General features: G+C 39.9%; 1 protein-coding gene across 2 annotated transcripts in view; it reads left to right on the forward strand.

Annotated features, from left to right (window-relative positions):
* Window positions 1-17,046, forward strand: part of CMSS1 (cms1 ribosomal small subunit homolog) — a 222,429-nt gene that overhangs the window by 193,189 nt on the left and 12,194 nt on the right. For both annotated transcript variants that reach the window (XM_066340924.1, XM_066340925.1), the window contains exons 2-3: window positions 9,270-9,370; window positions 14,052-14,123. In XM_066340924.1, the coding sequence (XP_066197021.1) occupies window positions 9,270-9,370; window positions 14,052-14,123 (173 nt within the window). The remainder of the gene's footprint in view (window positions 1-9,269; window positions 9,371-14,051; window positions 14,124-17,046) is intronic.

Below are 17,046 nucleotides of genomic sequence, written 5' to 3' on the forward strand. Positions count from 1 at the left end.
AATGTTGTGTGACCAACCCCAGTGATGCAGACTTCCTGGAAGAGGGGGAAAAGTCTTTGAAAGTGGTTCTATGTGTTCATCAAAATGGATGGAAAACTGTTTTGTTTGACAGCTGTATACACTCAAGTTTTCTTTAGGATGAATTTAATTTTTCTGTCTGCACCATGAAGAAAATGCAGTAGAGTCTGGCCCTATTCTGTGCCTAGCTTTCCCTGAGCTCTTAACTTGTGTTTTCCTTATGATTCTGAATGGTTTTTCTGCTAATTTGTTGACAGCTTTTGACTGCCCAGCTTTCTTTGGTAGAAAGAGCATTTCCTCTGGAATGAGTAGGGTCTGACTTTTCCAGAGCCTAGGCAGTTTCCTCTCCCAGATGCCTGTGTTGGGGTTGAGACTTATTCAAGCCGAGCTCATGGGACTCTCCCTCAACACAATTAAACGTTCTAGTAACTAGTATGTGTGAGCTGATTATTTTTTTGGATTAACCCCAAAATCATAGACATTCATGGTTGTTTAAATATTCCATGGAGAATTTAAAAGGTGAGATTGTGAACCATAATGGCTCAGACGGTTTCCAGTGTGGTCGACTGTATCCTGGCTTGCTCTGTTCCTCTGCTTTCAGAGTTGGATAGCATTGTCTTATGAGCATAAGCTGTTGCACAGGATGGCTGGCACCCTTTTGACTGGTTTCTAAGCTGTATGGCATGCAATGTGTGGCATCTCTTAGGAAGAGAAGCTCTTTTTACAAGGTTAACATTTATAATGTTCATCCAGTGGATTTGAAAACAGCCAAAACCCCATGCTACTTAAACAAAAGTCTCCCATTTCCCTATCTCTCTAGAAATAAGGTTTTGAATTAAATTTTGAGTTAAAAGGAGGTTATTGGAAGTTTCAGCATGAAGGATAGTTTTTGAGAGAACAGAAGAAAAAGAGTAGACTGAAGTGATTTGTGTATGTTATCTCAGTCTTCACTCATGATACCATGAGTGAAAGGTACAAACAGAAGTGATTTGTACCCTGTGTTGAAGTCTCTAGTTGCTCATTTTTGAAAAAAATTCATAATGAAGAAATTAAATTGGATGGCAAACAGTCAAAGGATCTGTCATGTTCCTACCATGTCAAACCTTCATGTTTATCCTTTGCTTACCATGGGTTTTAAAACTCCAGTGACTTAATGAATACTGAAGTATCTCTGCTTACCTTGGTGATGCTGTTTTCCATTGTCCAGGGCATAAGTAGGATATCATATTCAGCCTTTACCTAGCAGGTGAAAAAGTTGTTCTTATTAGAAAGAGAGTGACTACCACTTTTTACCTCTGATCAGTCATGTTCTGTGGCTTTTCTACCATCTTTCTGTCTTGCAGGCAAATATAACAATGAGAAAGTTGAATTATGAGTCTGTTGAAGTTGTAGCTATATTACAAGGCCTAGCCTCAGTCATATAAAATTTATTCTCCTGTGCTTACAAGTATACAACAGAGGATTTTCTCTGTCTTATTTTCTGATATGGCCTTTATTTTATTTCTTAATTCACTCCCTGTCAGCAAGTCATGTCAAAAATCAGTTTGGTAGTACCTGTTTTGAGTATTGAAGGAAAAATGTTTAAAAAAGGGGAGATGTAGTTGTTAGAAATGTATTTGGGAAATCCTTTGCATTGCAGATAGTTACGTCTGTGGTAAAAAAAGTTTTTCTATTAGATCAGAATTTAGTGAAAATTAACTTGATATTATTCCATTGAGACCTATTCTTTTTTGCTTGAATGGACAGTAATTTTAATTCAAATTATCCAATTTAAAGAAGAGGAACCTAAACTGAATATCTTGTCACAGGTTTATCATTTAAAAATAGTTGTTTGTGCTAGATATGCTTTTTGAACTCCCCAGGAAAGGATTTGCATTTTAAGAAGAGTGCTTTCTTTGACTTTGGAGTACAAGCTTTTGCCAGTCCTTAGGAACAATTACAGGGAATTCCTGCATTGTGGCCTGGCACATGCTTGGCCTGCCTGGAGTTTGAAGTGTATGCTACCTGGATGTTACGTATGGGGACAAAGTTGAAGCTGGTTTGATTCTTTGGCAGGACTGTGTTTGTTTGTGCCACATTGTCTGCCCCTTGGGTGTGCCTCACAAGCACAGCTGGAAGTACCTGTTTTCAAATACCTTAGGAGATAAAGTTTGCAGTTTGAGGCATCCTCACAGATATCAAAACATACTGTTGTGCTGTAGTATGCCCGTTTTGGGAAAGGACTCCTTAGTTTGTAGAGATTGGAAGGCAAAACTGCCCAGAGCATGGGGACTATGGGTGGTTTGGGATGATGGCACTGACACCATGTGTAAGTCCTGTGGAGGATGTCTCAGCCCGAGCAGAGCAGCAGCTCTGTCCCCTCTTGCAGCAGGCTGATAAGGTTGAAGGAATGGGCACTAACTGGTAATAACCTGAAGAGAGCTTTCTGTGCAGCTTTGTGCTTCCTAGTGACAATAACAGGTACCAGTGCATTCAGTGTTCCCTCTTGAGTTCTAAGTGGTCAAAATATGCAAATATTTTAAGGCCTTATGAATGAAGGTGCTTCATTTGATTCATGTGCCCATTTTGCAAAAGCTAAACTGCAAAAATTGCCTAAGTTTTCCATTAAGCTGTAATATTATGTCTTTTGTTACAATTAAATACTATTTTTTCATTTACTGTGAGTAAATGTTCCTGTATTGATTTCTAAGCCTATATCTTGTCCTACTCTGCTGTTTTATGACTTAGCTAATCCTTACTCAAGGAGGTAAGGAGATGTTTTGTTGTTTGGGGATTTTTTTCTGTAATGTGTCATCTAGATTTCTCAGTTGTGCCACTCACTGCACTTGATGCATGCCTGTGATGGGGAGAATTACTTATTTTTCTTGAGTTGCCAGGGGACCCTTTCTAATTTAGCCAGAGCAATCTGAGAAAAGAAAACGGTGCTGACACTGTTGTAGCTATTTTTAATGCAGTGGTTATGTGGTGATCTTCCCAAGGACAGATTGCTTTTGTGTGTAACATTTTGATCTCATTTACTTGAAATTTCTAAAGTATTGCCATGATGAATAGCCAGCAACTGGTCTTGAAGAACCATATTAATAATAAAACTTGCATTCTTAGCCATTCTGTGGTCTAAAAGTCTCCAAAAGAGCTTCAAAGCTATTGCTTGGCCAGTTGGCTTTACACCATGGGCTCCAGGGTATTTGAGCTATTATTAGGCTTCTCAACAGGAAAAATCAAAGCTGTCCGCTGCCTACGGAGAGGGAATTTAGGGAGGATTGACCTGGTAGACATGAAAGAGATCCTCCTTTTGGGATCAGCTGTGCTGGTGACACACAGCTGAGTAATTTGGGATTTGTCCAGGAGATGGTTTAGACTGCTGTGAAATACTGAATTCTGTACCTCCTCCCACTGCAATCCAGAACCTTTGCCTTTTGTCAGGGAAGGATGTTAATCCTTTTTTATTAGTTAACCAGCCCACCAGCCATGCCTGTTGCATTTAAAAGAGCCCATCTTTTGTTTGGGTGCTGGTGGGCAGCATGGCAGGACCCACCTGAACCCTGTGTTCTTTGCTGCCTCGAGGACTGGTACCTTGGAGGTGTGGTGTAAAACACTGTCATTGCCACTTTTAGCCCAGCCACTGTGGTCAGCACAGCTCTGCTGGCAACAGGAGCCCTCTCAGCTGAGCAAGGATGAACAGGGACTTGGGAGCCAATTTTGCTGACAGCTGTTACGTTTTACAGAAATTTAATTGACCTTGCAGTGTGTGTACCTGATGGGACATGCAGGAGAGATGCAGTGAGAGATGTTCCAAGTAGTGCATTGACCTTGAGATTACTTTATCTGATTCACTGAAGACTGAGGCCAGTTTTTAATAGCAAAACAGAATAATAAGGAAGTCTCAGGGTTTTTTTTCTCTGACCTCTTCCCCTCTTCTCCCTTCCTCCCAAAGAGAAATGGCAATTAAGAAAAGTCTCAAGATGTGCCCAACACACTTGGCATTTTAATTGGCACCAAAATGTTTCAATCTACTGAATTTAGAGGTGGGAGCCCTGAGAAATAGTTTGCCCCAGATTAATGAACACAGGTCTGTACAATTTAATCCATCAGTAAATAAAAATACTACTTACAAAGCAGCCTGAAATTAATCCATCATAGCACACCCAAACTGAACTATGCCCACCTACAGAATGACGAACGCGCGTTTTCATATAACGTATCTGAAACCAGAAAGAGAGCACAACAATTACAAAACCTGTTTCCACAGTGTACTGAATATTTTGTTAAAAATTAGGAAACACAGACTTTATTTAAAGTGGTTTCAAATGTGAAACAATTTTAGAACAGGCAGAGAAGGATAGAAATTGGAAATGGGTAAGAGGTGGGGGCATAAATTTTGTACAAACTTTGTTCTCATGTCATTCTGAATTAGTACTGATACATAGCCCTGATGAAAGCATTAGGGGAAAAACAGGGATTTCTGACCCAGAGTGTGTCTGATTGCAGGCAGATACATCAAATAAAAGTTGAGGGATTCTCCCTTGTGGGCATGCAAAACAGATTCTCTCTGAATTTTGTCACAGAGATTAATTTAGTGGTAAAAATTGAACTTGTGCTGTACTGGCCTGTCACTGGGAGCCTTTTGGACACCGAGTAGATGCCAGATCTCACTTAGCTCCAGAACAAAACAAAACAAAACAAAAAAGCCACAAACAAAACAAAACAAAACAAAACACAACACCAAACCACTCAAACCAAAACAAAAAAGCACCTAGTAGAAATTATTTTCTCATCTTTAGGTATGTATGCAAAACAACATATTTCTGTTCCAAGTTTTCTTTTTAATTACATGTTGTTGTTCCTACATTTTGAAGGGTTCTAAGAACTCTGCCTCCTTCCTCTCTCAAAAGCTCCTTTTGTCGTCTTCATATCCCCGTCTTGTAACAAGCTTCCCAAGGCTGGCATAATTTCTGTGGGTTGCCTTTATCTTTATTTCAGTTGTAGGCTGGGTTGAACCACAAGATGCATTTCCCAAAGAATTTTAAGATTATTTTCAGTCGTAACTTTTTATTTCTTTTGGGGCATTTGGAAGTGTCCTGCCTAGAGGAGTTTCACTTTTTCAGTCAGCCTTGGTCCTTACAGGAATTAATTGTTTATGTTGTTGTCACTATAACTCCTATGTTAATAATTTCAGAGTAGAAAGGTGGCATGTGAAGGTCAGAAGTCTCAGTAATGGTGGATCAGCCTAGCAAATGAAAATTTGTATGTACTAGCTATTTTGCATGAACAAAATTGCGTTCACGTCCAAACACGTCATTACATCCTGTATCTTTAAGGTCTTATTTGCCTTTAAAATACCGTAGTAAATAATGAAAAAATATGATTTTTTGTGAATATATTCGTTAATAAAGGTGATTATTAAAGGGAACCTGTTAAATTATGTAAATATCTCTACTTTTTTATATGAATGTGTATAAACGTGTAGATGTGTATGTATTAATACATGTGTTTACATGTATATAATTAGTACACATATTGATGTGCTTAGACTACATGCATATGTTAATATGAAATTTGAAAGAAGTTATCTTTAAAAATAAATCATCCAGTGCACTGGATGATTTTAAATAGTGATTGATATAAATGGAAAAGTGTGTGTATGTGTGCCTGTATGAAGCAGAAATGGCTTTTTCCATTTTTACATGGTTCAGAATAAGATCAAATATAAATACTTCATGACTGGGAAGCCTGTTAGTATGTGCTATGCTGCTGATGTAATACCAAAGCAAAACATGTGGAGAGTTGTGGAATTCTCATTTATTTTTTCATATTGAGAGCATTTTGTGAGTGTTCTGATGCCTTGGATGATCTTGTGGTTGTGAAAATAGCCTAAGTCTCTGGGAAGCAGAGAATTGCTGTGCTCAACAGCATCACCCTGCAAGCAGTGTGTCCTGTCAGCACCTGCCTGCCCACTCCTTTGCACCTCCAGCCAGATGAAAGTCAACTTTGTATTCATCAATTAGGTTCTACATTTTCACCAGCTTATTATTAAGGAAGGATTTGTGAATTCTCCTGTTCTGGCAGAGAGAGGTCTCGTGGGAAGCTCAACACCTCAAAGCAGAGCAAACAGTGCTGGTTTGTTACAGACATGTATGTGATCTCTGAGCTTCTGCATTTATTTGCATCAAGTTATGATTTATTTTGTGAACAACCCTGCTGACACCAAGGTAACTATTTGCAGAGAAAGGTACACAGTTTAATGTGAGCGTGGTTGGCAGAGTCTGGCCTATGGTACTTTTATGCCTGCAACAAAATGCTCCTGTCATCACAGGAGCTGACATGGTGTCACAAACAATTACAGCTTGAGACGAGCTGCTGTCCTGACTGGGATGTGGGTGATTGTTTCTAGAACAGGTAAAAAGTTCTCCAGTTGTATGAAATAAAGAAACTCAGGTACTGCAGAAAGATGCTCAAATTTGAATTGTTGTTTATTCAGTCTGAGTCTGTGCCCTCTTCTCTCACTTCTTGCTGAGAGCAGAGGACATTGCACCAAGAAGTGCTGTCCAAAACTCAGATGAGCAGTGGACAGGTGGTACATTGTCAGGCTATTTCAGATCATGGAAACCATTTGTCCAGTTTTAGCAACATGTCTTTCAGTTGTGAGAAAGAGAAGAGGTTATTTAAGACTTACACGAGTCCTGTTTGCCTTTCAGAGCATGCAAGTGGGATTTCAGAAGGAGCACTTGCAGATTAGAGGCACATTCCCCTGAATCTATCTGATGCAATTCTCATTTGTTTTCAATGTGAAACACTGGAAAGGGCTCACACAGCACTTCAGATCAGTGAAACATGCACAAACTCATTTTTGAGTGAGTGTTTGGGGCTCAAGCGCAGCGAGCAAGAGGGATGAAGAGCAAATCTGATTTCTTTGATGTACTTCATTTACTTCATCTCTCCAAGCATTGAAGCAAGCCTGCTTCAATGCTGTGTGTTCAAAACCCCAGGGGTGTGAAGCTGCTGTGTGTTAAAGCTGGTTGCTCTTTCAGTATCTCTGCAGTCAGGGCAAATGAGACAGAAGTCAGTGATGGGTGCTTAAATACAGAAGCTGCTCTACCAAAATACAGCATAATAAATTTGCTAGAGGAAGGGTGATCCACAAGGAAACAAAGCTCATGGTAATGGCCAGTGGTAACACTGAATTATCAAGACACCTTTTAAACTTTCTGGAGTATGCTGAATGATGTGATTTTTCAACTTCTTCCAACGAAGTGTTGTATCTGAGATGCCAAAATGGCTGGAGCACATAAGTGCTCGATGACCTTGGAGAGGAATAGGCAGAAAAGATCTGCTGCTGTGCAGGGACAGCCATATGGTACAGGAGAACTTGGACATCCTCAAGAGAAAGATATTTGCTCTGTACTGTTAGGAAAAGCTTTGTCCCACACATTTTGTTGTCCTGTTCACCTGCTGCCATGTGTTGGGCTGTACAGGACTAAGCGCATCATTTCTCTGTGGGCTCTGGCACTTGTGTGGCCACAGCCTGTTCAGCTCTGATTTGAGGCTGTGCCTGCAAGGAGGATGAAACAGATAGGTCAGCTGAGCTGTCATGTTCACTTGCTGCACACATTCCTGCATTCGCTCTAGAGCTGGAAAATGAGGGTTTTTCTTGGTGAATTCCTATTTTAAGATTTTAGAATGTCTTAATCCTATGCTGAGATGCAAACAAGTGCTGTCATTTCTTCCATGGCATCTATTTTGGTCTTAATTAAGTTCATTAACATATTTATCTACCCTTTTGGGAGTCTCTTAGTTGTGCTGAACAGAAAACAAATTCTCTTCTCAGTTGCTGCTCTCTTTCTAAAGCTCTTGGGGTTTCCCAAGAATCTAGTCTATATCAAGTGAGATTTCATGACAAATGATCTAAACTACATAAAATACTAAAATATTTGCTGATCTTCTTTACTGTCTTTCAACTTACTAAACTTTTTTGAACTCCTAACAGCTGTCAGAACCCAACTTTAGGGTGCTGACTGGTACACAGGCTTTTCCAGGTGGGAGAAAGGAGTGAAGACTATGAAATGGTATCTTTCCAGGAATAAATATGTACCCATTTTGTTACCCATTCTGTCACATTAGGATTTTTAAAGCCGCTGCCTTATTGCCACATAATATATAATGCTACATTTGTGGATTAATAGAGATTCTTCCCTCCTCTCTTCCATTTCTTTACTGACCTTTCACTTAAATTCTTTTGTATATTTTTCACATATCCTTTCACTTACCCTTTTTTAGTAGATAGCCATTTCAACATGGAATTTGTAAGTACCAACCATAACTGATTTTCTCTCTCTCATGTTCTCTGGCCATCATTTTGCTCTGCTCTCAACTAGTGATTGCATAGATACAGTTATATCATCTATACTTGGGATGATGCTTAAGAAATCCTATTCCTCTCTTTTCAAAATAAGTAACTTAATCTTGAAACTGTGAATTTACAACTTTGGAATACAGAAGATTGCAATAAAGACTGAATACCTGTTGGGCAGAAATATTCCAATTATAGAAGTTGAATTAATTCAGTTGGATGGATGATAACACTTCTGGCAATAATCAAGGAAATAACTCAGACCCCAGTAGAAATGTCTGTCTGAATACATCTAAAGCACTATTATAACACTGTTGGAGGGAGCTGTTGCTGTGCATTGTTTTTTCCCCAAAGTCTCTCTGTAGATAAAAGAGATGAAGAAGAGAATGGGTAGAGACACCTGGAATTAAGTAGTTGTCTTTTAAAACATCAGTGTGTTTAAGGCTTGTGGATATTGTGCTCAGACTTTGGGAGTGTGCTTTTGTCTAATTATTGCTGAGGTAAGAGACACACTTAAAAGGTACTTGCAGGAAAAGTGTGCATATTTTTTACATAGTAGGGCATCATACCTGTCCTGCAGTTTTTCCTCTTAAATGTGTGTCAGTAAGGCATTTGGGGGCTTGGAATGGGATTTCGTGCATCTTTTTTATGTGTTTGCTTGGACTGTTTTTTCCCTTCATCTGCAAGACTTGTTTTAGTAGGAGGAAATAACTTTATTTTGAAAGAAGTATCAGCAAACTTAGCAAGAAGAATGTATTTGTTACAGCTGTATTTATTGCCAATCATGAGAGTGTGTTATTGTGACAACCTTTCAGCTAGAGATTTTATCCCTGTTTTTGAATGCAAAGATGGATAGATGAATTTGAAAAACAGTAACAAGATCTTTGCTTTTTTTTCTGATTAGATCCTTCAGATGATGAAGCTATTGAAAAAGCAAGTGAAAACAGGACAGCAACATGTCAAGATTCAGATTCCAAAGTTGCTGTGAAAAAGAAAAGGAAGCAGGTTTGTAAATTAAGCAATTGTTTAGCACAAGGATGATAACACATAGGGAAACATAATGTTCTTTTTTTCACTAAAGGGATTATTTTCTTCACTCTCTGATCTGTTCACATATCTTTTTTCTTATTATTATTTTGCCTTATTTGGAAGTGATCACATTCTTGTACCTTTCAGCAATAATGTCACACTTGTTTTGTGTGAGCTGAGATTGCCAGAACTGTCTTACAAAGTGACTGTCCAGTGGTACAAGCCTGTATGGTGTTACTGAGTATTCTCCCCTGCAATTTTTTCCCTTTCCCTGCACACACAAATCTGGAAAGCTGTATTTACTTGTTGTACAGATTCTTTGCTCAAGCATGTCCCCAGTTCAAGGTCCAAGTGAAAGAGAATTTAGGTCTTCATAGGTTGATGTTTTCTTACCCTAGCACTGCTAAAACTTTCATTTAATGCCAAGAGGAACTGTGTTGTTCAGCATTACGTGGGGTATGCCAAGGAACAGGCAGCATCACCCCAGTTTGAGGGAAGAAGTCACCTAGAGGTCAGCTGATTTTAAGATGTTTCTTGTTTGAAGGTAAATTTGTTCTGCCTTCCTCATACCACCCAGGGGAATAGGTTGAGTGGCTGTCAGAGAGCTAAAATTACATTGGAAGCTATCTCTCCTTGAGGTTATGGATATTAATTTTGACTGCTAGGTCAATAGTAAATTCACTCTGTAATGCCTAGGCAATTGCCCAAGTGAAAGCCATTTGCAGGGATGTTCTCTTTTTTTTGTACCAGAGGAGTGTAAACAACATGGTAGCGATTACTATGCTTTTGGTTGTCTTTCCAAAGAGACCAAAGGTGAAGTGATCCAAATATCGGAATGAGTTCAATGTTTTGATTAGGAAAGAGAACCAAGCAATACAGGAGAAAGCTGTGTTGCCTTTGTACGTGCCCTACCAGGGGGTCAGATGCTGAGGAGTGAGAATTCTTATGGAGCCATTTTTTATCACCATTTTCACTTAGGCATTTAGAAGTAGGTTAAGACACTTTGCTTGGAAGGGTTGCTTCACCCTTTTTATGAGAACATGAGAAAGGATAGCCAACACAAGTTACTTGCCGAGGTAGTCTGGGACTGCTCAGCTGTAGCAAAACATCTGCCACTGGTCTTTCTGTCATGTAAAGAGTATCAGCCTGCATGTTGAAATGAGGTAGTTTGATGTTTAGATGTGAAACTGCAAGAGAGAAATGCTTTATGGGAGCTCAAAGTCACAGATGGATCATTGCTCATATTTTTAGACATACAAAATCAGAGTTATTTACAGAAAGCTGATGGTTTTGTAGTTCTGGTGCAAATAACAAAACCCATTTTCCTCATGCCTGCCTTATTCAGAGCTGTTCTGCAGTGGACTTGGCACCTTAGAGCCTGTCATGAGACAACCAGAGTTATGAGCATCTATGTTCCTGGTCTGCAGGCTGTCCTCAGACTTACAGTGAAATGAATGATGTGTCTCCAATCTGAGTGACACAGTGATGTGTTTACTTTGTCACAGTCTCAGAAAGTCAGAGTATGTGGCTGACCTGGAATGTGAATTTCACACAGATGCAAAGCTGTTTTCACTCTACATTTGAATTTCCCGTAACTTTGGCAACATGAAAAGAAAAAAAGCATGTTAGAAATATAATACAGGAAATATTTTATGTTCTGTGTATGACTAACAAACAAGGTATTTATGACATTTTAGTTTATAAATCACTGGTCTCAGCACAAATTTCCTGTTTTCTGCATTTTAAGAATTTCCATGTAAAAATAGCATAAAAACACAGAGCACAAGGGAGCTGTGTCAAAAAGTAGTGGTTGTCTGCTTTGTGTCTTGCATAAGAAAAGCATGCAAATGACCTTTACTTAAGGGTGGCATGCAAAGAGCTATTGCATGAGTAGGTAGGCAGCTAGTGCTTGGATGAGGGTCAGAAGTTCAGGATAGATCAGATGCTGAAATATTTTAGACTGCATATCATCAAAGACATGTAAGTTTACAGCCATTCGCCACCATGCAATTTCTCTTTTTATGTCACTATTTTTAATGTTTGAATAAAGTGGATTTGCTATTGCTGGGCTGAAAATATACTGTGTGTATATATATATATATATATGCAGTGTAAAGGAGGTAATTTTGAGTCTTAACATGCTTGTCTAAGGAAGCAAGGCTTTGACTACAAGCCTGCTGTATTGGTGTGTTTCTGTGGCTGTTGAAAGAAAGGGTTACATACTGCCTTCAAAAAAGAAGCCATGGCATTTTGGTGGTAATTTGAATGAAGGCTTAGCAGTGAGAAGCTTTTTCTTTCTGAGAATTTTTTTCAGCTGTGTGGCACATTTCATTCTTTTCTCATACAGATGCCAGTTGGGAGTGTTTGCAGAGTTATGTAAAGCAGTTCACAATGTATTAGAAGGGAGAAATGGGCCCAAAGTGAAATGAGTGACATTTTTCAGTGTGCTGGAAGAGTGGTAGCCCTGCTGGGATAGGGGACCATCATACTCCACTGGAGGACAGAGATTCAGATTGGCCCTGTTCTGACTTTTGGATTGCTTGTAGGTAGCCCTTGACTGAAGCAATCCAATGGCTTGTTCTCTGCATAAAATATGATGTTGAATATAAAATTTATGATTAAAACACATGGCAAATGGCCTTTAAGTATCTATGGACAGCTGGGATGTGTAAGAGTAGAGCAGAGGGTAGCTCTGTTTCAGTCTCAATGTCTGGGAATGCTAATGGTAGGGATAAGAATGAAGAAATGTATGGTGGTGTTTTAAAAACACTTGAATCAGAGTCAGGACAGAGATTTTTAAAATAGCAACAAACCAAAAATAAGGCCAACAAACTTACATTAACTCTGGAACAATTTTGTTAAATTAAGTGAGTTTCCACTTGCAGTCATTCTCTTCATTTCTAGTGAAGATAATCTCTGTTTATACCTGAGAAGATCACAGGGACAGATCTCTGTTGTTGAGGCAAGATACAATCCCTGTGACAACTTCTCATGGGTTTTGATGCAGGATGCATTACATTCCAGCTGTAGCTGTAGAGTGCTTTGCAGTGCTTTGCTAGCTGTAGCAAGTCCCCAGCCAGATCTTCTCTTATCATTCCTAAGTTTCATTTTAATCCTCAACCTAAGTCTCAGAGCCACTGCTATACAATGCTACTGCCTTTGCAAGGCCAGTGACTGTGGCTGCGTCACAGCACAGAAAGTAAGAGCTCCTTTCTTTGTGTTGAGCATGGTGATTACCTGTTTTAGTAGCTAATTTAGCAAGGGGAGTGGAGAGGAAAAGAGAAATGTAGGCATGATATGAACAATTAAGCCTCAAAAAATGCTTCTGATAAGGCTGTGCGAGTGGGCTTGGAAAGGCAGGAGTGTGCTGGGTTGGGTCATTCAGCACCAGTTGCCAAGTGTCCTGTTAAGATGAGGCAGTGCAAGGAAGGCTCAGAAAAGCCCAGATACTCTGAACTTGTCTTAGCTTTCCTTTTGCCCTCTTGGCCTGACTGAAGCTGCCTTCCCAAGGGAGCAAAGGAACACTTTCTCTGGATTTCAGCTGGGCTCCCTTTCCTGCTAATACTTTTTTTTCAGGCTTTCCCCAGGGAGGAATGCTGAATTTGCTGTTCCTGAGCTTTTTAATGCTGCGTATGATGAGTCTTCTCCACATTTTCTCACAAGAGCAGAATTTTCCAGCCAAATGCATCAAAGTAGTGTGGAGCGTTTTTCCTGCAGCTCAGCCTATTTTCTCATTACTCTTCATCAAGTCAGTTATTAAGTTCCAATGCCTGTCTGTGGAGATAAATGTGCATTTCCACTAGGTAGAAGGCCCTAAGAAGGCAAAAGAAAAGAGAAACAAGAGAAGTTTGTGCCTCACTTCCTCTGTTCTGGACAATTTTAGGTGGCTAAGGACAAATCCTAGCCCTGGATTATGTGAACAGGGACTCTGGTACAAATGGACCAATTCAGCCTGTTCACTCAGGCACAAAAGAGGGTTTAATGATAGCAGCACATGTTGGATTATTCTGAAATGCATCATGTATTTTTCTTGTGTGTATTTGACCCTGCCTGCCATGAGGAGACAAAGCAAGAATGGGGTAGGACAAATTTGAAACATGTTTTCCTAAATGTTGCATTACAAGTGTAGAGGGAACTCCAGAGCATGATTGTTTCCAATTAATCTTTCCCAGTTCCATGTTATTTTTTACCACCTGGATACTCACTTTAGACCCAGTTATTTTAAAACACTACTGGCAAAGTTTAGAAAAACTATCATTTACAATGATAGAGATTAAAAATATAAATTTAGCGGTAGATTTTGTTCATATTTTCCTCCTGATTTTTTAAAGTATCAAAACCTGCTTTTCACCATTTTATGGAATTGTGATTACACCCTAAATATTTCAATTTTCTCCTCTTTTATTCCCTCTCTTGGTTGCAACATCAATCTCAATTCCAAAATTACTTTATATGTGTATAACTGTAAGGATTTGATTCCTTCTATAGGTGGGGAAGTTCAGTTCTAATTGCTTTTTCCTAGCCTAGCATTATAGTTTCTGTATCTCCTCTTACCTCCTTTGCCTTCCTTTGGTGAGGTTATTTTTTCTTACTTCTTTCTTTTTTTTTTTTTTTCTTTTTTTTTTTTTGTTTTGTTTTGTTTTGTTTTGTTTTGCAGCCTACAGAGTGTTTTTTAAGTCAGCTTGAAGAAAAGCAAAAGAACACTGTAAAGGCAAAGAGGAGGAAGAAGGTATGAGTGTCCTAGAGTGTGTTTGGGGTCTGGGCAGTGGGTTTATATGCTACTACAAGATGCAGAATGGGGACAAACCTATGATGATGAGAAGTAATATGGTCATAATACTGCAGCCTCTTTTGGAGAAGAAGAGAAATTCCTGGTTTTTAACCTTACTCAAGATACCTATTCCCAGCCTGACCTGTGGCATTATGTCTGTATTCACTCAAGGGCTGTGTATGCCTACACCCCCCTTGCAAGTGTTGCCCACCAGGAAAGGATGACTGTCTGGAAGAAAGGTGGAATTTCAGTTGCTACAGAATTGAGTCATTCCCACAGTGTGGTCAGGCTCCAGCTGCTGTTACATCTCCTGACCCAAGGACTGTCCTTGTTCACTCTTCTCATAGCATAAGTATATAAATAAATACTCTGTATTGTCCCTCTGGCCGTGCTCCATGCTCACCCACAACAACAAACACACCTCACAGTCTAAGTGGAGATTATATGGCACCAGACAAGTTAATTGTCTTTCTGTAGAGGGGCAGACTGTAAATAGTTGACTCCCTCACAAGGCTGAGGGGTGACCTTTTTATGTTTTGTTAGGCCTCTTAATCATCCAGGGAATGGGAAGCGGGAAGAGCAGGGTTTTGCAGAGTAAGTACAGTACTTACTCCACTGGAGCCAGAGTGAAGGCATGCCATGGCAGAGGCTGGCAGACCCACCTAGCAAGAAACCCCATTCTCAGGCAAACAGCAGCTGCTTGTTTACACCTTTGCTTTAGGCCAACTAAGCTGACATACACAGCCTGTCAAAAATCCCATTAGGAAACATTTATTAGGTTGATCTGTGCTTTCCAAACAAAGTGCTGTCTCCAAAAGTAAGGAATAGGAGGGAAAGCTTTTTTGTTTTTAAGCATCTGGAATGAATTGGAAGAAAAATAGTAAAACTTCCTGCATGAGGAACTTTTCCCCACAGCTCTCCTTGAAGGAGGAGAGTTTGCTCAGGTGTCCTTGCTCTTGCTCTTAAAGAATTTCTTGCATCTGGCTTCTTCCCTCCAGAGGGCAATAATTTCTCTAAAGGAACCAAGTGGCACAATGAATGATGTAATGGTCCTGTGGAACAGAGTCTTATGCTGAATTACCAAGTAAAATGAGCCTGACAGTTGAGTCTTGCTGTCTGCTAAATCACAGGTTCCCAAATGTGGGTCATTCCAGAGGCAGCTTGTGAGGGGAAAAGCATTTGGGGTTGTTGGGAAGAACAATGCAGAGGTCTGGTTCTGGGCCTCACACAGAGGCTGGCCGTGCTGCTCACAGCCTCTGGTCATGATTTGGGAAGACACTTGTTCCATGGCAGAAAAATCCAACGGTGGTAACTGAAGGGGAATCTTGGGAAGGAATGCTACAGATTCAAGCACTGCAGAAACCTGTGAAACAGCCAGATGTCCTCTGCAACATCTTCCAGGGTCTGCAGAGGGCTTTGCGCCGGCCAAAGCTGCACTGAGAGGAAAGCAAAACCACTTCATCTCATGTCCCCCACTGTCAAAGGTTCAGCTGGGGTCTTGCAAACCCACAGGTGGCGTTTAGCAGGGGTGAAATAGGCAGTGCCAAAGTGGCCGTGGCTGGGGAGAGGCAGCACTTGCCTTGCCTTTGCTGTTCTGGCAGCCCCCTGATGGCTCTTCTTTGTTCAGCTTTCTGCTCCCTATGCTTCTGTTACTGGAGTGTCTGGGCTGTATTGGGCAGGAGGGAGAGACAGAGTGGTGGGGAATGGAAGAGAGGAGGGAGTGGGTGCTGAGATGGATCAAGGGAAAGAATGGATGGAAGAAGGTCTGTCCCTGACATTAAAATTCCTACCATACCACTCTTCGAAATTCCCATTGATCTTTGCTGTCCTGAACGTTAACCTACCAAACTGAAGGTACCCACCATCCCTCCAAAGCTGCCAAAAATTCTTCCAGACCCACCTCCTGTCTGTGAAATCCCACTTTGCCTCAAGAATACGGATGGTTTTGCTCCATCCTAACCACATCCTTCTGCTCCTTTTCACTTCTAGACTTATGCTACCTCGTGTCCCCTTGATGATGAGTTCAGTTTAGCTTACACAGCTGAGAACCTTAAGCTGCCCTTCCAAAAACTGTACTCATCTCAGCAAGAACTAGAGAAGCATGACATTCTTGTCATTCTCTCCAGACTGCCTCCATCCTTCCAAATTTGGTGTTTTCTTAAATACTTAAAATTTGCTTTTCTTAAATGTTGGCAGATGGGTCAATGGGAACCTTGGGCTATACTACCCACATGTTCCATTTAATTATGTCAAAAATACAGCAATCCTTTCACTTTAATGAGAATTCAGACCTGTTGCTTGGTAACATTCCTAAGGTGTAGAACACGATCATAATGAACTCATCTTTAGTATCTAAAAATTAATAATTTTTTTAAAAAATTACAATGTGGGAGAACAAAGCAGTTGTGAATTCTTGCTGCTTGACCTTTGGTTTTCTTGTTTTAATTTATTTTCATCACGCTGGCATGATATTCTGTGAACACAGCTAACCATCTTCCCTTTCAAATACAGATAGATTATCCTGTTTAAATCAAAATATAACCTCATCATATATTATCACTTGATTCCTATTGTTACGCCTTAAGAATAATAAACTAAAACAAATTAGGAAAAAAAGCCTGAAATTTCAAACTGATACTAAAGTTCGCAATAGCAAAACTCAAAAAAACATCTTCCAGGTATGTTTTTGTTACAGCAGCATTTCAGATGAGTGCACAAGATTTTTCATGTTCAGGCTCACAGAGCATCTTGTCCAAGTATCTCAGCTTGCATCTGATATCTGCATTCCCTCTAAAGGCAAAAGGAATCTTGTCCCATTGTAAGGTGTTTTTCAATTTAGCTGTAATTAAACTGATAAAGCTGTATAGAGATCTGGAGGAAC

The sequence above is a fragment of the Sylvia atricapilla genome, chromosome 2, assembly GCF_009819655.1.
Source record: "Sylvia atricapilla isolate bSylAtr1 chromosome 2, bSylAtr1.pri, whole genome shotgun sequence".
NCBI lineage: Eukaryota > Metazoa > Chordata > Aves > Passeriformes > Sylviidae > Sylvia > Sylvia atricapilla.